General features: G+C 42.7%; 1 protein-coding gene across 1 annotated transcript in view; it reads left to right on the plus strand.

The window, feature by feature from the left end:
- Positions 1–22,874, plus strand: part of Tbc1d9 (TBC1 domain family member 9) — a 109,849-nt gene that overhangs the window by 77,103 nt on the left and 9,872 nt on the right. The window contains exons 7-15 of the mRNA XM_063260837.1: positions 184–390; positions 1,611–1,781; positions 2,317–2,467; positions 7,504–7,718; positions 9,676–9,793; positions 11,403–11,688; positions 12,103–12,232; positions 19,985–20,083; positions 20,261–20,329. Of these exons, the coding sequence (XP_063116907.1) occupies positions 184–390; positions 1,611–1,781; positions 2,317–2,467; positions 7,504–7,718; positions 9,676–9,793; positions 11,403–11,688; positions 12,103–12,232; positions 19,985–20,083; positions 20,261–20,329 (1,446 nt within the window). The remainder of the gene's footprint in view (positions 1–183; positions 391–1,610; positions 1,782–2,316; positions 2,468–7,503; positions 7,719–9,675; positions 9,794–11,402; positions 11,689–12,102; positions 12,233–19,984; positions 20,084–20,260; positions 20,330–22,874) is intronic.

Here is a 22,874-nt window from a genome sequence, read left to right on the forward strand (position 1 = left end):
CTTTGATTTGTCGTGCCACTTTTTATTTTATTGGAAGCGTCAGAGAATCTGAGTTGCTTCTGTAAAACATGAGTGGTTCCCACAGAGCCTTCAAAGTACCTTTTTTCTCTTTTAGTGCCTCTCCTCAGCTGCTCTTGGGTCATTCTTGGAAAGTAATGCTCTGTGCATCACATTTTCCTCCAGGTGACGATTGTTGAAAAGGCCGACAGCTCCAGTGTGCTCCCCAGTCCTCTGTCCATCAGCACCAGGAACAGGATGACCTTCCTGTTCGCTAATCTGAAAGACAGAGACTTCCTGGTGCAGAGGATCTCAGATTTCCTGCAGCAGACAACGTCCAGGATCTACTCAGACAGAGAGTTTGCAGGAAGCTACAACAGCTCCGACGATGAGGTCTGTGGAAGCCCCCCTACGCAGCCACCCCCGCCAAAGTGTTGGGATTAGTCCAATACCTCTGCCTCAGAGTATTCACTTCTGTATCTGTCTTGTTAGCTCTCTGAGCTTTACACCTCCCCTGAGCCCCAGTGCAGTGTCTCAGGAAGATCCTCTTTAAATTTCCAGGAGTTTATGTTTGGGATCACAGAACCAGAAGAATCGGCTAGATTGTGTGGTCTTAGCCTTTTATTTTGCAGGGGTTTTGTTTTGTTTTTTGTTTTCATTGTAACCATCTCACTGTTTAGTCCAGGCTGGTGTTGAGTTGTTGTTTAGGCTAGGTTGGCCTGAAATTCATAATCTTTCTGCCTCAGTTGTCCAGAGCACTATACTTATTTATAGGTATACACCAGCCCTCCGGCTCCATTGATGGATGTTATTATTAAGTGACTTCTCCTGGTCACATAACAAGTGATATCATTGACAATGGTATGGACGTCACTAAAAATCTCAGAACTGAAATAAAGCGTCATAATGATGATTTAACTATGAAAAAATATGTCTGGGTCTCTGTTGAACTAAGTCCTGGACCAACATTGAGGGAAATAGGATTGCTGAGAAGATACAGTGTGTGACAAGTTAAAATGATAGAGCAGGCTGGTTTTAGCTGAAGCATGTTTTGGAAATGGTGCAGTTGTCGGGCATGGTACACACATATAATCCCAACACTCAGAAGGCTGGGACAGGAGGATCACTGTGAGCTCAAGGTCTGTGCTACATAGTGAATTTAAGACCAGCCTAAACTACGTAGCAAGACACTATTTCTAAAGGAGGAGGAGGAGGAGGCAAGGTCACACGTCGCATCCCCATCCCTACCCACCTGATGCGTTTAACTTACATGGGCAATTTGGGGGCACCAGACATAAAGAGGAAGTGCCACAGCCCTGTTAGTTTTGATGCAACAACAGCACACTTCACTGGTATAAATCGGAAAGACAGACCACCAACCACATGGTCACCCTAATGTGTGGAACCTGTAAGGGGAATCTTCTCTGAGCATTGAAATGCTGTGACCCATGAACCCTGCCAATCCCAGGCAAAATACTGGCTTGCTGTGTTTCTCCCTGTTCTGTGCAGCTGCAGGAAGTGTAGGGAACCACAGTGTAGTCCCTAGTGTCTATCCAGAGGCCCTCCCTCGATGCCGGTGTCTGCCAGCATTCTGTTCCACTCTGCCCCCGCAGGTGTATTCCAGGCCCAGCAGCCTCGTGTCCTCCAGCTCCCAGAGAAGCACGGGCTCTGACGCCGACGGAGAGCGCCAGTTTAATCTAAATGGCAACAGTGTCCCCACGGCCACACAGACCTTGATGACCATGTATCGGCGGCGGTCTCCTGAGGAATTCAACCCGAAACTGGTGGGTGCTTCTTGGTCGTCCCTGAAACCCTTGCTGCTGTTTTATACTAAAACTGTTAGAAGCATTTAATACACATGAACTCAGAGCTATTTGTGTAAACAGAGATTGTCCTGTAAGCAGGGCAGCTGCCATCTAAATATGTCACCAGGTAGCAGAGTGGCTTAAAACAGTTATGGAGGGTGCAGGGACTTCTTTGTTTCTGATTTTTAACTGTTGTATGTGTCAGCCAGTAAGTGAGTTCTCAGCTCACATTAAGAGCACATTAACTTGCTGTTCATTGCGAGTGTAAACATAAACCATAGATATGACAGGCCATGTGTGTGGACACATTTCAGGTGCATGACCGTAGGAAAGTTTCGTGGCAGCCACAGGGTACAGTAGCTGTGGAGAATTGGGGAAGAATCCCAGGGATTCTGGAGTAGTTGTTCTCATTCATTCTGTCCAGAAGGTGACCATGTCCCCCACTTCTGTCGGAAGTCTCTTCAGCATCCTCCAGATACTTTGTGATGAAATTGTACTTCATTTTATCTTTCAGGCCAAAGAATTTTTGAAAGAGCAAGCCTGGAAGATCCACTTTGCCGAGTATGGGCAGGGGGTCTGCATGTACCGCACGGAGAAGACGCGGGAGCTGGTGTTGAAGGGCATCCCGGAGAGCATGCGGGGCGAGCTCTGGCTGCTACTGTCAGGTACGGCCGGGTGCAGGGCGCTGGTGCCGAGCACGGGACCTCGGGCTCCCTCCTTCCTACCTGCCACCTCAGGTCCTCATAAGTCAGAAGTTTTCAAGCAGCCAATTCTTAGCTCAAAACCACGTCTCATTTCCTCACCAGAATGCCAGCGTCCATCTGTTTGACTCTTTTTTAAAAATTCAGAATCTCCTTATCCATAGGAGACACCGTCTAAGACTCCTGATGAATCTACATTCTGTGTCACCCTTATCCATAGGGGACATGGCCTAAGAGTCCTCGTGGATGCCTGAATCCACGGGCAATAGCAAGCCCTATTTATCATACCTGTGATAAAGTTTAACTTATAAATTAAGCAAAATAAGTGATAAATAATAAAATAGAACAATTATAAGTGCTGCAGTAAGTTATTTATAACGTATGATTCTTTTCTTTCTGGAATTTTCCGCTTTAGTATTTTAGCCCTTTAGATTACCGGCCACTGCTCCCCCAGCACACAGGACATCCTCAGGTTCTTTCCTGTACCAGACATTCCTTTGAGTTTCAGCAGCCTTTAATAGATGAAGTAGTTGCTGGGTGATCATCCTGAATAGGATTCTATGGCTGTTTTCACAGGAACTTCAGCTGGTCAGACACAAGTAACATTAGTAAACCCTCTTTAAAAAAAAATGACATTAAGACTAAAAGAATAGTCAGCAAACTTACAGAAAAGCTTTTTTAGGAAAATATAAACCTAACGGTCTCCCTAACATTGTTTCTAAGTGATAAGATTGCCCATAGTGAGATGCAGACACAGCTCAGAAGTGAAAGGTAGAATCCTGAAAATAATTGGATTTATCTGTGTGGTGCAAAATCAGTTTTGTTCTGTCCTCCTGTGCTGGTCTAGTTTTTCATTTTCCACATGGAGGCCAATCACAGCTCCTCATTTAAAGCCCCAATTAGAGTCAGCTCCTCTGTAATCAGTGATCAAGCCACGAAGATCATGACTATACAGCTGCTTGTCTCCCTTGTGTTTGGTGAACTAGTCACCTTGGCAACCAGATTCGGATCACTGACGAGTAAATGAGATATTCCATTTTTATCCTCTTCATTCAAATTAGAAGTTATTTATAGCCACATTTTTGGTGAAAATGAAACACAAAACAAGCACTGGGAACCACCACAGAACATAACCTTGCTGCAGAAATGCATTTAGGGTTTACACCACAGGGTTTGCTTTAACAGTGATGAGAAAAAAAAAGAAAGAAAAAAAAAACAATGATGGGCAACATGTGACCAAAGGGTGACCTGATCGGTGCGCTGCTGCTCGTAATTCCGCACATCCAGTGGTAGGGTGGGTGGAGACCAGCTTGTCTATGTGAAGAGCTCAGCGCCCCCTAGTGGAGTCCACCCTTGGGATTCCCTGTGCTTCTCATGATTCCTGCAACCCTCAGCACCAGGAACCAAGCCCAGGGATTCCCCTGCAGTGAAGCACAGTGCGTCTTGCAACAAAAGATGCTGCCTTGTCTGGAGCATTATGTATTCTAAGTTGTATGTAACTTAAGCCATAATTCAAAATCACTGAAGTGTGCAATTAAACGGCTTTTAGTGTATTCACAGAATTGTATAATGATTGGCAGAATTGTTTAGAACACTGTCATTATTTCCCAAAAACACCTTACACCTCTGTTTCCCCTCAAGACAATTCCAGTCTGCAGGCAACTATTAATCTATTTTTTTATCTCTACATATTTGTCTGCTCTGGACATTTCATGTGAAGAGAATCCTGTGATATTCAGAGGGCTTTTTGACTGACTTCTTTCACATAGGATGTTTTCAAAGTTCAGTTATGTTGTAATATGTGTCAGCATTTCATTCCTTTGCAAATATTACACCAATTTGCAGATACACTAGATTCTATGTATTTGGATATACTAGATTCAATATATTCATCAATTAGTGAACATTTAGGTTGTTTCTACTCTTTGGCTACTGTGGCTGCTACAGACATTCATGTGTAAGTTTTAGGTAGACATGTATTTTCACTGGTGTTGAGTATGAACCTGGGAGTGGAATTTCTGTCACCTATGCTGGCATTGTGTTTAAACTTTTAAGATAAGATTTTCAAAATTTTTGATTCTTATTTACATTCCCACCAGCAATGTATATATAACATTTCCAATTTCTTTACATCTTCACCAATGCTTCTTAGAGTTTATCATCGTCGTTGTTATTTTGTTTTGTTTCATTTTGTTTTTTGAGAGTGTTATGGTTTGTCTAGATGGTCCCCCAAAACCTTATCTAGTCATGGGAGTGGACTTCTTCAGAGCTTGCTGAATCTAGAGTGATTGATTTGTAATGCAGTGATGGGATTAATGGCACCAAGATAAAGGGATGGTGATTGCTGTATCAGTTCAGTGATTGGATTGGCTCCGCCCTAATCTTGATAGACAGAATACAATATAAGGGACAGAAAGAGGCTTGCCTTCTCTTTCTCTTTTGTTGCACTTTTGTTGTCTTCTGCCATGCACTGTTAGCCCTCTGCCATGTGCCATCCTGCCTTGGAATCACCTAGTTATGGATTGAAACCTCTACAAACTGTGAGCTAAATAAACCTTTCCTCCTTTGGGTGTTGAGTGTTTTGTCTCAGCAATGAGAGAAAAGTAACTAAGACTGAGGGTCTCTCTGTATAGTCCAGGCTGGCCTTGAACTGGCCAGGTAGCCCAGGCTGGCCTCTAACTCATGGTGATCCTCCTGCTTGAGCTTCCCAAGGGCTGGATTGTTATCCTGGTGAATGTGAGGTGATTTTTCATGATGGTTTTGATTCATTTTACCTGATAGCTAATGATCTTGAGCACATTTTTATGTGCTTATTGGCCATTTATATATTATCCTTGTAGAAATATCTACTCCAATCCTTTGCCCAGCTTTAATTAGATCATTTTTCCTTTATAAGTTATAAGAATTGTGAGACTTGTGAGAGTTTTCTGTGGAATATTTTTCCATTTACTTTGGTCTTTGTTAATTTTCTCATCATCATTTTATAATTTGCATTATTCTGGCGTCATACTTATTTCATTATATTTATCCATAAATACTTTCTTCGTCTTGATCTTATTGTAAGTGAAATTGTTTACTTAAAGATTATAGTTGATTTTTGTATAAGGATGTTGTATCCTGAAACCTTGATGAGCTCATTTTTTTTCCACTGTGGTTTTTATTTATATTTCTGTGATGATTAATGACCTCGAGCTCCCTTTCAATACTTGGTTTTTGCATGTCCTCATTTGAAAGAACATTTGCTCATTTTCTTTGCCCATCTTTAATTGGCGTTTTAAATTTTATTTTTCCTTTGCTATAGAGTTTGTGAGTTCCTTATATATTCTTGTGTTTTAGATATTTACTTACCAGATAAAAGACTGTCTTATATTTTCTTCAGTTCTATAGGTAACCTTTGCACTTTGTTGGTGATTTCCGTTGTTGCTTAGATCTTTTGAATTTGATAGAATGTTTCTTTGGGGTTATTGGTTTGTTTTGTGTGTTTTATCTATGATCAGTGTCACATAAAAAAAAATAATTGTCTTAACCCTGTGATGCAACCTTGTAGAGTTCTCAGCTGTGGCACATGTGCTGTAGGTTTACCACTACTGCCCTAACCAATGTGAAGAAACATTTTTCTTGTTTTCTTCTAGTAGTTTTATGCCTTCAGATCTTGTGTTTAAATTTTTCACTCTTTTTGGTTGATTTTGCTATATGGTTTAAGAGTGCCGTTTCATTCTTCTGCTTGTGACTGTCTAGTTCTCTGAACAGCAGTATAAATTTATATTTAGATTTAGCCTTAGATATTTGAACCAAGAGCCTTCCAATTGAATTACACTGCCGGTCTTTTGCTTTTGTTTTTTAGTTGTTTTGGTTTTGGTTCTTCAGTTTGCTTTGCTTTGTTTTTTTGTTTTTGAGACAGGATCTCATTATGTAGTCCAAGCTGACCTTCAGTTCACTATGTATCTGAGGCTGGCCTTGAGATCATGGTGATCCTCCTGCCTCAGCCTCCAATTGCTGGGATTATAGGCATGTGCCACCATGCCTGGCACCTTCATTTTTTATGAGTCTAAATTGCTAAATTACCTGTTGCTAGGCTTGAATTTCTGATCCTCTTGTCTCAGACTCAGAGTGCTGGGATTGCAGGCATGCTAGGTTTTGTCATTTTCTTTTTGAAATCTTTTTTTTTTTTTTTTTCGTCTTTTTATTTTTTATGGGTTTGTGTTTGTGATACAAAATAAAGATGTTCCTCTTGGGGACTTGGAACATACACATGTCACATCTTAATCATTTTTACTTCCTCTTCTCCTCCTGGCCCTCTTCTTTCCCCATTTCCAAACCCCCTTCCCTGCTCTCAGGAACCTTGATACAAGGACTGTATCTTAAACCAGTGATCCTCAACCCAACTCGCTTCCCTCTTCCTCCCTACCCGAAGAACTCCCACTGAAACAGGGGCTCAGTATTCCTGGGAGCCCTCTCAGTGCCTGCAAGTTTAGATACCTCCAAGTGGACTGCACCCTCCTCCTTCCTCACATGCTCTTTAAGTCCTCTACAGACAAATCTGTAGCAAAAAATTGCCAGACTATTTTGAGAGCCATTGTTTGCCAAATAAAATCTTAACAAAAACCCCAATAAAGTAAAAAGCAAAGCTGCTGTGGTTGTAGAGTGGTGAGAGGATGGGAGACTTAGCCTGGACTTTGGATTCCTTCCCCTCTTCTCCTGTGCAGCCCCTCTGGATTGTCTCTGGAGGCCCCGTGGCACGCAGTAGGACAGCTTGGAAACCTGTGCCTGAGGGCATTTTATGTCACCACTTTGCTACGGAACTGAAAGAGAGAAATGGGCCACATGCAAATGACCAGTCTAGCTGCAACCAAAGCACACCACATCTATGTGATCTCACTGGGTTTTGCCAATTTCCTTTGAGCCCTAGAAAGGTGAAGGGGTTCAGCCAGTAAGCTGTGGTTGCAAACCAAAGGGCAGGGCTCCCACCTTATGGACATTTCCTGTTGTGTATTTCCCAGGTGCCATCAATGAAAAGGCCACGCATCCCGGCTACTATGAAGACCTGGTGGAGAAATCCATGGGGCAGTATAACCTCGCCACCGAGGAGATCGAGAGGGACTTACACCGCTCTCTTCCAGAACACCCAGCTTTCCAGAATGAAATGGGCATCGCTGCTTTGCGGAGAGTCTTAACTGCTTATGCTTTCAGAAATCCCAACATAGGATATTGCCAGGTAAACATCACAGAGTGATTATGCATTCAAATTTTGTTTCATTAGCCAATAAGTAATACAGCAGGAAGCCTGTAATTGATGGAACTTTCCTCGTACCAAAGTGCCTCTCAGTCTTGGCATCACTGACATTGTGGATTTGATGACTTTAATGTGGGGCTCCCCTGAGCTTTGTAGGCTGTTTAGTAACTTCCCTATCCCTACCCGCTAGGTGCCAATAGAACCTCCCTATTATAGCAGAATTGTCTCTAGACTGCCAAATTGTCCGTGACATGTAAAATCAGCTGCGTTCAGAATTACTACTCTGAGAGAGGAGCCACAAGGCAATTGTTCCCTTTCTGGGTCAGCCACTGTCTAGCTGGGTGACCCTGGAAAGGTCCTCCAGAGTACAGTCTTTCTGTTGTAGGTTGTAGGTTGTTGTAGGTCTGTCTTCCTACTTTGAGTCTTCGGAACCAGTGATGAGAGTACAGCTTTTAAATGCCCCGGGTGGGGCCGGGGGTTCAGCCCAGCAGTGCAGGTTCCTTCCTAGCAAGCATGAGGTCATCAGTTCAATGACCCCAGTACCAGAAAAAAATTAAATAAATCAATGCCACGGTTGTAGTTTAACCTATACATAAATAAATGTTTAACTCTGCATAATAGCAACAAAAGCATGCTGTCCACATAGCAGTTCAAATTATTTTATCAGTAAAGTAACAATTTGGGTAGCACCAAGGTAGTGTGACCTTAGATTCAAAGACTGCTTCATCAGGAGAGGCATTTCTGAAAACTAAAGGAAGACTCATTCCTGTTCTGGGACACCCCCCCACACCGTTCCCCTCCTATACACACCTTCATCTCCCTCCTGCACACACACACACACACACACACATGCACATTTGTCCCCTTGAAAAGCCACATTTTGGTGACAGAGCTCACTCTCAATATGCCCCCAAATTGATGAATTAACCTTTAAATCTTTGCCTTTCTCCCAGATTCCAGCATTTAAACCCCTTGAGACGGTCCATCATCCTGCCCTACCTCTCACCCTCCACAGGTCAGCTCCCACCCCAGAACCTCTTACAAAGTAGAACCTTGAAAAACCTCTCTTGCTTGATGACTATAAGGTCATCAACTGTGACCATGGTCATGGACCAGAGTCAACAGGCGCATCCTCCAGTGGAATTTTAATGATTTCACTTAAGAACATATGGAGTTAGACTTGTAAGAAAGAACCTATTAGACCAAGATACCTTTTTGAAATTTATATTGTAGATGTCTGATGAAAAATTGCAGGTTTCTAGAGGATCAAAAGACATGTACAAGAGAGTTGGCTTCTAATAGAGTAGAATTCACATTTATCTTTTGATCTTGCTTTTTAATTAAGAGGGCTATTAAAATAGTTGAGCTGTGGAGTGGTTATGAGCCATCTGATAGCATCTTTAAATAAAATGAGGTTGCTTTAGAATTTAAATTGCTTATGAGGACCATCTCTACCCAGATGGAAATAATGGGAAGGGCTCTAACTGTGAAAGGTTTCATTGTTCTCTGAGGAGAGCCCTGAGCCTTGTGTATTTGTTTATAGAAACCACAATGAAGGTAAAAAAGTAAATATTTACTTTTCTAAGGTAAGGATTAAAAACTTCATCAAACAACCTTTGAACAATTTTTGAAATGAAAATCTGCCTATAATATGCCTGAAGGCCTTGTCTGGTATATATTAGTACCTAAATCATCCTTGGCTCAAGAGCCAATGATTTTTTTACATTTTTAAAGGGTCATAAAACAAACAAACAAACAAAAAAATCAGAAGAATATTGGCAGAATGTATGTGTAGCCTGCAAAGCCTAAGAATCCCGTCTGTTCTTTTCTAGAAGGGGTTTGCTGGCCCTCAGCTCAAGTTAACAAAATTCACTTTTATTTTAAAGTGTACTTGATGTATTTGAAACATATTTGGTGACATTGTCCTGCATCCCATCAGGCCATGAATATTGTCACTTCCGTGCTGCTGCTTTATGCCAAAGAAGAGGAGGCTTTCTGGCTGCTTGTGGCTCTGTGCGAACGCATGCTTCCAGATTACTACAATACCAGAGTCGTGGGTACGTGGGGGTGTGGTCAGATCTTCCCCGAGTCTCACCAGAGACATGTTTCAGAGCCATCCCAGCTGGCACACTATTTCCAGTCACCATTAGGCAAAGGACCAGTTTTCCAAGTTGGAAGTGAGAGAGCTTGAATAAATATAGGCTGTAAATAAAGAAGCCCTACAGAACCTAAAAGGATTTACACATATCACTGTTACAGGAATGCTTTTAGAAAGCACCTGAATTAGATGTCACACTGTAACGTGTGGGAGTTACACTCAACATACCAACCATTAAAGTAGAGGCTTGGCCCCACCCCCAATGATTTAATAAAGAGGATGGAACCTATGGAAAGCTGTAGTATTCAAAACAGTTTTGAAGTGGAGTGGAGAAAATAACATTTGTCCAAAGTTTAGTTAGACATTTTTCAGGTCTGGTTTTGTTGCAAAGCAAACGACCATTGAATTATTGCTGTTACTCATTATCATTCTGTTAGGTACCAGACATTTCATTTTAGCAAAATAAACTTCTCATTGCTGGTGTTGTACAATGTATGCTTTAAGTTTCTCTCTTGTTTTCTGCCTGATTATATTCTGTCCAAAATCTAATTCATCAAAAATATTCTTTGAGGGACTGAAGATTTGGCTTAGTAGTATAAGCACTTGCATAACAAGTGTGAGATTGTACCAAAAATATACATATTTATATTCTTTAAAAATGAAGTAAGTTTGATCCCAGTACCAAAAAAAAATTGTCAGTAAGTTGATCATGAATGTATATAGCTGGAATGCTTTTAAATTTTAAAAAATAAGTAATGGTTCTTGTGCGGGGACCATGCATTTCAAGATTTGTTGTTGTTTTAGTAAAAAGTTTATCAAGTATATTGTTTATTTTTTCCTTTGCTGGAGCAAAATACCCGAAGTCAACAATTAAAGCAGAGGTTTATTTTGCTAATGGTTTCAGTCCATGATCAGTTGTCTCCATGGTAGAAACATCCTGGTAGAAAGGCATGGAAAAGCAAAACTGCTCACTTGATGGCCGTTGGGAAACAGAACACAGGGCAAGCTCACCACTAAGCGATGTACCTCCCAAAGTCACACTCTCCGTGACTCACCTGCTTTAACTGGGTCCTGCCTCCTGATAGTACATTCAGCTATGAACATCAGTGAACTCATCCACTGATGAGTATAGAGCTCTGTGGTCCAGTCAGCTCTGTAGGAGTCTCTTATCCAGTCTACTTGACGATAAGATCAATTACACACTGAGTAAGCTGCTTGGAGGACATTGAAGCTACTAAGTTGTATATTTCATGCCTAACCAAACACTGAATGGGCAAAACAATAACAAACCCAAACTACTAGCCTTTTCATCGGCCCTTACTGTTACCTTACTGTTACATGTTTGTTCTCTTTTACGGTGGGAAAACCCAAAAGAAGATGCAGCCAGAACTAACTTGGTGGCTGAGCTATGTCAGTACCCTTAGGGTCTAGTAACACAGTGATGAAGAACAGTTAGTAAAAAGGAGCTGGACTATGACTGGATTATTTTAGTCAGATGTTTTGATTGGGCTCTTCAGTAAGAAGTTAGAGCTGGCTCATCAGTGCCCTTTTGTGTCACCCCTGCTCAGGTGCACTGGTGGACCAAGGTGTCTTCGAGGAGCTGGCCCGAGACTATGTCCCACAGCTGTATGACTGCATGCAGGACCTGGGTGTCATCTCTACCATCTCCCTGTCGTGGTTCCTCACGCTGTTTCTCAGTGTGATGCCCTTTGAGAGCGCGGTGGTGGTTGTGGACTGTTTCTTCTATGAAGGAATCAAAGTGATATTCCAGTTGGCCCTCGCGGTGCTGGATGCTAATGTGGACAAACTTTTGAACTGCAAGGACGATGGGGAGGCCATGACTGTTTTGGGAAGGTACAGTGCTTCCCGACTTTACAAACCACCTCTGGTTTTCTTCCCTGTGCTTTCTCTCTTTCTCTTTCATTTCACAAGTCTTTTTTTTTTTTTTTTTTTTGTCTTTTTGCTGTTTACGGGAACCGGGGATCGAACTCACGACTGCCTGCTTGCAAGGCAGGCGCTTATGCCACTGAGCTAAATCCCCAGCCCCATTTCACAAGTCTTAAGTGAGTTGACAGTAACCATAAAATCTCTGCGGCTGTGCATTTATTTCCATATGCTTTTTCTTTAGAAGTGAGGAAAATCCTAGAGGTTTTTAAGAACATCTTAGTCTTTTATTTTAGAATGCAGTTTTCAGAAAGCGGGTGGCGGATTTATCACAGGAGAATTCCTGGTTCGTCTCTAGTAACTGCCGAGCACTTCCTCCTTCAGGTACTTGGACAGTGTGACCAACAAAGACAGCACGCTGCCTCCCATCCCCCACCTCCACTCCCTGCTCAGCGACGACGTGGAGCCTTACCCCGCGGTGGACATCTTCCGGCTCATTGGAACTTCCTATGAGGTAGGCCTGGCTTCCGGCCTGGCAGTGAGTTGGTGGCACTTAGCATGGGGAGCTAACCTGCTGATGTTCTCCCTGCACTGCTAGCGGCCATCATCACAGAACACCACAGACCGGACCATTTGTACAGAACAGAAATTTATTTCTCGTGATTCTAGACACTAAAAAGTCCAAGATCAAGGTGCACGTTAGGGCACCATCTCAGTTTCTAGAATGGCTGCTTGAATGCTGCATCTTCCAAATGGGAGGCATACCTTGTCCCGTGTGGCAAGAAGAGAAGGAGAGAACTCTTTCCTGCACGGTGTTAATCCCTCCGGGTAGAGCCCTCCCAGCCTAACACTTCCCATAAGGCCCCACCTCCCAGCACCGTTGCACTGGGAATTAAGTTTCAACATGAGTTTTGAAAGTGACAGAATATTCAGACCATAACATGACTCACTGGTTTTACCTTCTCCACTGTGAGAACTAGTCAGAAGTAAGCAGCTACCTAATCACTCACAGTTTTTGTTTCCAGAGATGGACATTGAATGGAGCCTCGGATTCCAGTGGGTCTCGTACCTTAGTAGCAAACGGCACCACCAGCCCTGGCCCTCCAGTTCTTTATTGTGTTCATTCTGAAGCCAAAAAATCTGGTAGCAACTCATATTAACTCTGGGTCAGCAAAATTTATTTTACTGACCCCCTTTTCTTGGACAGTTACTCTAATTTCTTCCAAATTTACAAGTATCATATTCTATGATGAACTTATACGTAGATACCACATCTCTAGGATCTTAGAAACAAATTCGCAGCAAAAAGTGTGAATGGCTCCTGGCATACACTGTTCACTTTCTGTAGAGTCCCAAATTGTATTTTCACCTTTAGTGATTACAAAGTGCTGTTTCACTTCACTCTCTTCACAATTGGTTATTACCCTTATACATTTTTTAAAAATCGCTGCCCCAGGAATATTGGGTAGTATTTTTAAAAAATCTCAACAACTTGATCTTTCAGAAAATGAGCCAGTGAGATGGTCAGTGGTAGTTTTTGTACATGTGGATTGTTTTTCTGAAGGGATCCCTTAAACTTTTATTGTTAAAAAAGAATTCTGGACAAGCAGTAAAGCTTAGAATGTGGAATCTCAGTTTTATCCTCCACAGCAGATACAGTAATCATGCTGAGGTTGGCACTTGGCCTTTTTTTTTTTTTTTTTTTTTTTTTGGTACCAGGGATTGAACTCACAACCTCACGCTTGCTAAGGCAGGTGCTTGTGCCACTAAACTAAACCCTCAGCCCTTTTGGCCCATTTTTAATGGGAAAGTATTTCTTTTTGATTTTTTGAGACAAGCCCAGGGGCTGCTGACCCAGGGGCTAATGTCTTGTCTGGCTGATTCCTAACAAAGGACCTGAGACTGCCAGACATCCAGCCTCAGGACACTGCAGCAGCTTCCTTCCTCCACCTGGGAAGAACCCTCTTGTGTATGTCACTGCCTGTGTCACCTGGCCTTTATCTTCTCTGCTTGATGTCATTGCACTGATTATATCAAACAGAAGAACTTAACACGCACCCCGTGTGCCTCCCTACCTTCTCTCCTCCTGCCTAACCATCATATTTTTTGGTTCTCAATCCTACCCGTGTGCATTGCATCATTTTTTGAAAGTTAAAAAGGCAAGCCTTTAAAAATACAACTTTCAAAGAAAAAATTCACCCTTCCTGATCAATTAAATCTGAATTTCTAGCCAGAGTCTTAAATATATATGTTTTTTTGTTGGTTTTTTGGTTTTGTTTGTTTGTTTAAGATCCCTATGAGATTTCTGGTGCCAAGTAAAAGCCAAGCATCGCTGCCCAACTTGCAAAAGTGGTCCCCTGATCACCAAGGCCAAGAATAATTGGATCTGGGGCTAAGATGAGGAATCTGAGTGTTCTGGGGCATAAAACACATTTCCTTCTGCTCTTTGGGATAATTAGTCGTGAAAATTGAAAAGTAAGAAATACGGAAAGTGCATTCATCTCTCATGCTCGGGCCTGGCTTCCCCAGGGCGCTGACGGCTGATACGCGGATCGGGCTGGGGAGAAGACAGGAGAGCTGCACTTCATAAGTGCCTCGGGGGTGCAGTCTGATTTCCTGTCCTCTCCAGCCCCTGGCGGGAGGAACCTTGGGAGGGCGTGAGGACACAGCTTTGTTCTCGGTGGGTGCGCGAACTGAACCTCTGCGTGTTTGATGGAGTTAAACAGAAGAGGACAAAGAGCCTGAAAGTGTCACTTACAGACCTGGCTGCCCTCCTGGGAGACACAGAGGCCCTTGTAGACCTCAGAGCAGTGCATGGCTGTTTGGCCTGAGTCTGAGAAGTGCTGAGCAAGCAGGAAGCATGGTCGTAGGACTCTAAGCCTGGTGCGTGCGAAGGACAGACGGAAGAGTTAGGCGTTGCAGGTCTGGCTCACTGATGCTAACTGCAATGGCTGCCAGACACTGGGAGCCTGCCATGCTACAAGCAGGGTGCTGGTTGCTTGCAGATAGCCCTGGCAGGAAGATATTTGCCCATTTGAAGGTTAAAATACACATTGACAGAAGTCGAGCTAGTTGTGCACCCTGTCAGTGCCTAGCTGTCAAGAACACGTTTACTGTTCAGAGGCCCAGCTTGACATGATTGGTGCATAGTCAAGGGTGGTGCTGTGGACGATGGCACAGATCACGTGACTTTCTAGTTGAGCCTCAAAGCAGAAGGCACTCGGGGCGTGGAGCAGTGGGAACGGGGCGGGGGTGGGGGGACCTCGGGAAACTGGGCAGCTGGAGCACTTGGCTTGCGTATAGAAGGCCATGGCGTACCCAGGTCTTTGCCTTTGCCAAGGGAATGGGAGATGTTGGCTGCAGGATAGACAAGTGGTTTTTGTTCACTGTAGTTTTAGCATTTCATTGTGTGAGAGCCCCTCCAAAAGGGTGGGTGGAGGCATTCCTGTATTGTTCTCATAGCTCACATTGGCCTCCAGACGTACCCAGGCAGGATCTCAGGGTGCTTGCTTTGCATCTTAGTTCAGGGCACCAATGGTGGGGTCATTGTTTTCTGCCATGGCAAGAGGCAGAGGCCTGGCCAGGGAGTAGTTCTACAGTGGTTTCTACTTGAGGAATGCCTGTGAGTTAAACACAGAGAAAACAGTGCTTTTCTTTAGCAGCAAACCGACATGAACAGTAGCTATTGCTGTCAGTACTCCTAGAGGTCAGTGTATCTTTGTCTCATAACAGCAATTTTGTAAGCACAGCTTTGGAGTCTCGTTTTACAGAAGAAACTGAGGTTCACAGGCTCTATGAGGTTGCTCCGTCTTACAGCCAGCTAGAAAGAGAATAAGAATTTAAGTTAAATTTAGCCTAGCTCCAAAATTTGTCCTGTTCTCCTTAGGGATGAGGAAGAACGCGGTGCCTTTGACAGAGTGTAGGCAGTGGAGCTGGGAAGTTACTGTGTGGCCTCAGGGGACCCTTGAGGGGCTTATTTAACCCCACAAGGCCTCGGTTTTCTCTTTTGTTAAGTGCAGGCAGCAGTTGCAACTCACTGAGGTCATTGTAAGGAGCAAATGAGATAGCATTTGAATGTCCTTGACCGTTGTAGGTGCAATAAAATGTCATTTCCTTCTCTCTCTTGCTCACGTTTCTTACTGATCACAGGCATCTTATGGCCTAGTTTGAAGTAAACACAATCCATCATTAGGTACCTAAGTGGAAAAATATGGTAATTTAAAAAATATTATAGTGAAAGATGCATTCCTACTAATCCCCCTCAAAATTAGTCCCTGTTGGCTTCGAAGCACTTTTCCCAACTTTCTTGCCACTTTCTGAAGCAATTCTGGAAGTCTCTTCCATTAATTCTTTCTTCAGTTGGGTTGTCACGGCTGCCTCAGTATCCTGAGTATATTGAAACGTTTACCTTGCACGGTCATTCTGACTTTGGAGAAGGGCCAGAAGTCACATGGTGCCAGATCACTCACAGGTGAGTGAGCTGATGCGGACTCACTGTGATGTTTTTGCAAGCCTGCCTTTCCTTTGAGTGGGTCAGCAGCAGCATTCACTGTGTGTTGGTCACACCTTGTAGCGACACCCACCCGAAAGAGGACTTCCAGAACTGCTCAGAAAGTATCAAGAACGGTAACTGTGTTCGAAGTGAGGAGGGACATACTGACATTTGATATGGCAGTTTCTTTTGCTGTGATAATTTTTTAAAATTCCAGTATTCACAATGTATTGTGATTGTGCCTCGTATTTCACAGGGCATTCAACAGTGTTTCTGTAGGGCTCCAAAAAAGTCTTACCTTCCTTAGGAGTTTTTCTTTCTCAGTCACAGGTTTAAACCTAAAGTGAGTTAATTGTGATGGTTCTTAATCGCTAATGGCAACTGGCGAATTAGGTTGTTCAGTGAAACTAAACGGAGTATTATTCAGCTATAAAGAAGGATCACATTGAGATATTTATCAATAAATGGGCGCAGCTTGAGACCATACTCATTAGTGAAATAAATCAATCTCGCATGTGTGAATACCGAATAGTTTCCCTAATGTAAATAATGATTCAAATATATAAAAATATGTGGTAATCATGATTCCCCATTAGGTGGCCTTGAAGCCTTATAAAGTTTTCACTCATTAATTAGGAAGGCTTTATTCTGGGCTTCTTGATATGAAAATATTTGAAGCTAGAGTATATGAAGTTTTATCCAAATATTTCAAGGAAAAAGACACTATGGTAACTACTATTAAGTCAGGTTATAAGATGGTGAAGTACTAGGTTGTTGAAACAGTCATGCTGTGACCTCTATTGTTATATTGTTATGTCCTGTTTTATCTCAATCTCCCCCTTATTGTTTCAAAAAAAAATTATTTAGTCATTTCTTATGTTTGTCTTAATTAAAGAAAAAATTCAAAAAAAAATTAGGATATATAAATAGTAACTCTTTTTGATTTCCTATTAACTTGTTTTGAAGTCCTGTAGTACTCCCACGATCTTGTTTTGACTGATTAGACTCTGTTCCATTCTATATGATAGTATCAAGTTTGAAGACATAGGCAACTACTTTGAAGACAATAAGATTCACTAAGATACCCATTCTGGTTTGACTATTGTCTTCTTTGGAAGTCCTGTAATGTTTACAATGCCTAAGTTTTATTGGTCTTGTTCTCTACTGTTTTGTCCAACTTTATAATATCTAATAAGATAGACAATTCTTTTTAAGGAAACAAGGGACAACGTTGATAACCATTGTTGATAAACTTGTACTCTGTTCTACACCATGTGCTATGTCTATCCTTGGTATTGACTGACAGCTTTGTTTTGCCATATTTGACTGTATTCTTCCCCCCCCCCCCAAAGAAAGTAATAAGCACTAAGGAGTAATAAAATCCAAGATGTGTAAATTTTGTTGTAAAAAAGAGAGGGAAAAAAAAAAAAAGAAAAAGAGCTCTAACGGATATAACAGCAAGTGTGTTTGGGGGTGTTAAATAGCTGACTTTATCAATGTTTTTGGAACATTGAACACAGCTGTTTGCAGTCTCCCTGTTTGAATGTCCACCTTGTGTTCTTTGATACTGTGATTTGAGGAACTATTTTCAAGAAGATAGTGTGTAATCTACTAGCAGGTAATTTCTTACTGTTATGTTTTTTTGTTTTGTTTTGTTTTGTTTTGTTTTGTAGTTCTGTATTGCGTGTACCCTTACGCCGCTTTGGTTTGTTTTGTGTTTTTCTCTTTTTCCTCTTAAATAAAAAAAAAAAAAAAAAAAACAATAAGGGGTCTCTCATTGAAAAGAAGCTGATTCAGAACTTAAAAAGCACTTCTCTAGAGATAGGAAGTTTCTCCCCTAAAACTTGGTTTTGTTGGGCTTTGTTGGGGTTAGTTTGTTTTTAAAAGGATCAAATTCACTGAGTTACATTTCCAGCCCTTTTTATGTTTTGAGACAAGGCTGGCCACACGCTTGACCTTCTGCCTCAGCATCTCCCAGTAGATTCCAGGTGTGCACCACCTCGCCCAGCTCTTTGTTAGGTCCAGACCCACGCTCTGCATTCCTGGAGGAGAGTCAGCTGGCCAGGGTCAGAGATGTCCTTGTACTCTTGTTCTGACCATTAGAAAGGATTGTGAATGTCAAAGCTCAACTCCCTGATTCGTCCTTCTAAAGCAAGAAGACAGTAAAAAGTGCTAGAAGGCCTGGCTTTCAGCTGTAACTTCCAACTTGAGGAACATGACGGTTCAGAGTCCACCACATGGACCACTCTAACAGCCGTGCTGGTTACAGGTTGTCGGGTAAAATACAAGACTATTGGCTGGATCTTTCTTGTGTTTCTCTGAAATTTGAATTTAATCTGATAATTTATATTTCCTGTTTCTGTTTGTGGAATCTAGCAACCTAGCCCTTTTACGGAGCCCCCACTGTGCTGTGCAGCAAATCAGAGACATGAAGTATTGGTCGGAATGGTCCTTCCGAACCAGAGTCAGGTGTATTTCCTTTGTATAGAACTCTGTGGCTTTGCCTGTCACTCAGGATACAATCTCAAAGCCTACATGTACTTCCAAATCATACATACTTTTCGTTAGGATGTACATACTTAGGAATGATACATAGTTTCTTTAGGGTGTACATACTTAGGATCAGTACATAATTAGAAACACACAGATTCAGATGTTACAGATGCTGCTAGACAGACTTTCAAAATGGTTATACCCATTGGTAGTCGAGCTCGGTTGCACCTTCTTGTCAATGCTTGTACTATCTGTCACCTTTCCTTTATCCTGTAAATGTTTTTACTCATTGCAGTCATTACTTCCGTGGGAAGCTTCCAGTAAGCTGTTGGTTTCTATTTTGTATCATTAAGAGATTTAAAGCCTTCCATGTTCCTTCTGTGCCTACAAATAGATTCAGTTGGCTTTTGAAGTTTAGTTTACCTACCACACAGATGATGCTGTGTGTCATCGTTTATGTCAGACGCACACCCCCCAAGTCTCATGCAATCATGGACACAGCTGAGTCTGGCATTCCTGGTTGGTTCATTGTCTGGCACTTGGATCTGTGGTGTGAGTGCTACACTCACCCAGGCGTGGAACCAGCATGCAGTGTAACAGGCGGGAAGGAGGCGTGTCTGTCTCTTTTGCTGTTTGTGGCCTCCTTGAATGGCTGGCCTCAGCCACGCCACCCCGTTTTGAAACCAGCTGATTATGGACTGAAACCTCCATAAAACTGTAAGCTAGATAAACCTTCCCTTTCCTAATTTTTGGGCATCAGCAGCGAGAGAAAAGTAACCAAGACACTGTGTCTTTCAGAGATTGAAGAGATGTCTTAGCTCACAGCATCTCCCACCCTGCATAACAGCTTGGATTTCTGAACCAGACAGATAAATGAATGCAACAGAAGGAATGGGAAGCCTCACATAAACATTTCTTCCAACCACCAAGTCTAGTAATTAGCTTCCTTTTTGTCACAACAACTCTCCCTTTAAAGAGTTTTTATTTTCATACACAGGTAGCGTGATTTAAACTTTCTTCTTAATGACTACTATCTTCAGGAAGACACATTTGCTTTTACAGTTCAGTTCTGCTACTGAAATGCATGAGGATATACAGATACTTATTTGCGGTCCCTACATGGCTTTAAAAAAGTAAATCCAAATGTCATTTCGGTTGCCTGTCATCTGGCAAACTGTGGGTGACATGTACATGAAGAATGCTTCCACCTCTCTGCAGACAATACAGGACACTGTATGCCTTAGCAGATTTTTCTAGAAATATTACCTTTTCTTCCCCCAGAAATTTGGCACTATTCGGGCAGACTTAATTGAGCAAATGAGATTCAAACAGAGACTGAAAGTCATCCAGACCCTGGAGGATACCACAAAACGCAACGTGGTAAGTCCTTTGACACACAGCGGGGCCCTTTTTTCTCCATTCCTGGTCTCTCTCCTGCTGGCTCACGCATTCCCACTTGACAGAATTGATAACAACTTGAAAGAAGAAAATTAAGGACTTTCCCAGCACGGTATTTTTTGAGTATGTGAAATTTCATTGTGCTCATTTCTTTGATAGGTACGAACCATTGTGACCGAGACTTCCTTTACCATTGATGAGCTGGAGGAACTGTATGCTCTTTTCAAGGTGAGTTTCAAAGGAATCACACATCCTCTCAAATGAATAAAAAAGTTCACTTTAATAATTTAGTGTTCTGTCTGTTAAGCCAGGGAATCAAAGGTACAAAACTGGATCACTTAGTGTGAAAGTAAACAGATTCCTTGTCACTAAATTTACGCTGATGTTTTATCTGTCTTTGTCTCCAGATAATATTATAGTTCTTTTCCTGAACCTAAGAAAATAGATTATTGCTTTCTAAAATTCATTAGGACAGTTATAACCACGTTTCAATTCTGCCTGAAATTTTTATGCTACATATTTCCCTGTATTAAGCTATAAAGTGACTTTTAAGAAAAAATAATATATAGCTAAAAGTAAAGCTTTTTAAATGTCTAAGGAATAAAACATAGGTTACATTTCTGTGCTTTCCATTTTAAAATTGAACTCCCATCGGGTTTGGTCTGTGATAAGATTATCTAGCAACTAAAGAATGCAAAATTTCTTTCTTCTAACATGTTTTTTTCGAAACCAGGTACTGAGTCCAGGGCCTTCACACTGAGCTACATCCCTGGCCCTTTAAAAAAAAAATTTTTTTTTTTTAATTGTGAGATAGGGTCTTGTGAGAACACTTACGTGCCCCACCTGGGCTGGAACCCCAGAGTCCTGGGATTGCAAACATGCACCACCATACCCCGCTCCTAGAAAAAATATTTTCTCCATTTTGTCATTGTCAACCTCATGGACTGAAATGTAACAATGGATGGGGAAATTTTTAAAAGATGTCTTTGATGTAAGCACAGATTTTATGACAGTAATTACTGCCAAAACTAAATTTGCCCATTTTGAACAATGCAAAGATCGTATAGGGGAAAACAATAAAGGACAAAAGTCTGATCAAGAAGGAACTCTAGTTCCTGCAGACTGAGAGTTTGGCTGCAGGGATTCTCATGAATAGTCCGACAGACCTGGCTGCCACTAGAGGGCACCACGACCTTATTTGTGTCTCACTGGAACCTAGTACAGTTCACTTCCTAGTGTGTTGAATTGATAAATTAGTGATCAGTTATCAATGCGGTGTAGTCCTTTCGTCCTTATGATGAGGACACAGAGGCTGGAAGAGGCTGAAGCACCCTGGCTTCCTCAGCTGGTTAGGGATGTGCATTGTGTGCCAGGAGCAGCCACACCAGCAGATGGGCCGCAGCTTCCTCTCCACCCCCAGTCCCTTTTCGACCCCTGAGGGTGACGTCACTGTCCAGCTCAGCACTCCTGCATCCGTGCCTGTTGATCATCTGTAGCTAATGCTCCGGGTCTGTGAGATGGTTGCTTATAACGAAGTGGTCCTTCTGTTTCCAAAAGGAAAAATAATGAGGTAACTGGCATTGGCTTTTAGGAGGATGCTAGAGATTAGAAGCATCTGCTTCTCGGGGCTTGAGGACTTGTGCCAGAATGCTGGGCATTTATTCAGAATCAGGAGTGGCCCTGGGGCAGCAAGGCCATAAGCAGACAAAGGGCCGTGGTGGTACAAAGAGGAGGTGGAACTTGCAGGGCCCCTGAAGGAGGGCAGAGGAGGTGCAGGGCTGTTCACACAGAAGTGCCGGGTCCTGAGATCACCAAAACCCTGTCGTACCTAGACCCCTCGGCACGCCTGCAATCAGCAACCCAGTGTGTCATTTGAACCCCAAGCCCATGCCTAAAGAAAGCAAGCTTTTCTTACAAGGGACTCTGAGGTGTTGGTTGGTACCAGAGACAGGGAGGAGAGGGTCTGTGGTACCAGGGACCAAAACAACTTCAGCCAGGGATGCTTTCTTTTCTGCTCAGAGCACTGGAAATGGCTTTAATTAATTTTCACAAACACTTACTGAGTCACTGCTGTGCTAGTTTCTGAGTGCTTTCGTGCTAATACAAAGGAATGATGCAGCTTTTCTCCCAGGAAGCTTACTGCTTGGACTTAGCCGTAAAACCTGGGGGAAAGGTGAAAGGCTGCACTGAAGTAGATTTGATGGGAAATACCATTCAGAGCCCCTTCGTCTAGTTTTTCTTAGATTCTTTCCAACTTGGTCCTTCTGTTTCGATGTCTGGCCTAAAACGCCAAGGGTGGTTTGTGGAGTCTCAGCAGAGAACAGGGGAGAGGATCTGTATGGTCTGCTTTCTTCTGACGATCATGAGCTTGGTGTCTGGGCCTGGCTCAGTAACTTGGGTGCTTAGTTAAGGAGGAAGTGTTCTGTGAAACTCTTCTCAACTCTCCCCAAGGCTTGCCTGGCTCCCCTCATGGCTGGATCAGAAAAGGCTTCTGAACTGCAGGCCACTGTGATCTCCCCCAGTCCTCCCTGGGATAGCCCATTGCTTCCTCCCAGCAGCCAGGAACACAGCCCAGGGGAACCTGGGCACCAACCCCTTTCCTCTGCCCGGCTGCACTGCCCATAAGCCAGCTGCTTCCCTCCTCCAGCTCCTCTTTGTTAGCTGATTAGCTGCAGTTTCCAACAGTCTGTGGTGATTGCTTTAGAGACAGTGGTCTTCTTTTCTACTTCTGAGAGTAGAACTGAAGTCCCCAGATTCACAACCTTCTCAGTAT

Source organism: Cavia porcellus, unplaced genomic scaffold, assembly GCF_034190915.1.
Source record: "Cavia porcellus strain 051 isolate PalLab524CR breed Dunkin Hartley unplaced genomic scaffold, mCavPor4.1 scaffold_14, whole genome shotgun sequence".
NCBI lineage: Eukaryota > Metazoa > Chordata > Mammalia > Rodentia > Caviidae > Cavia > Cavia porcellus.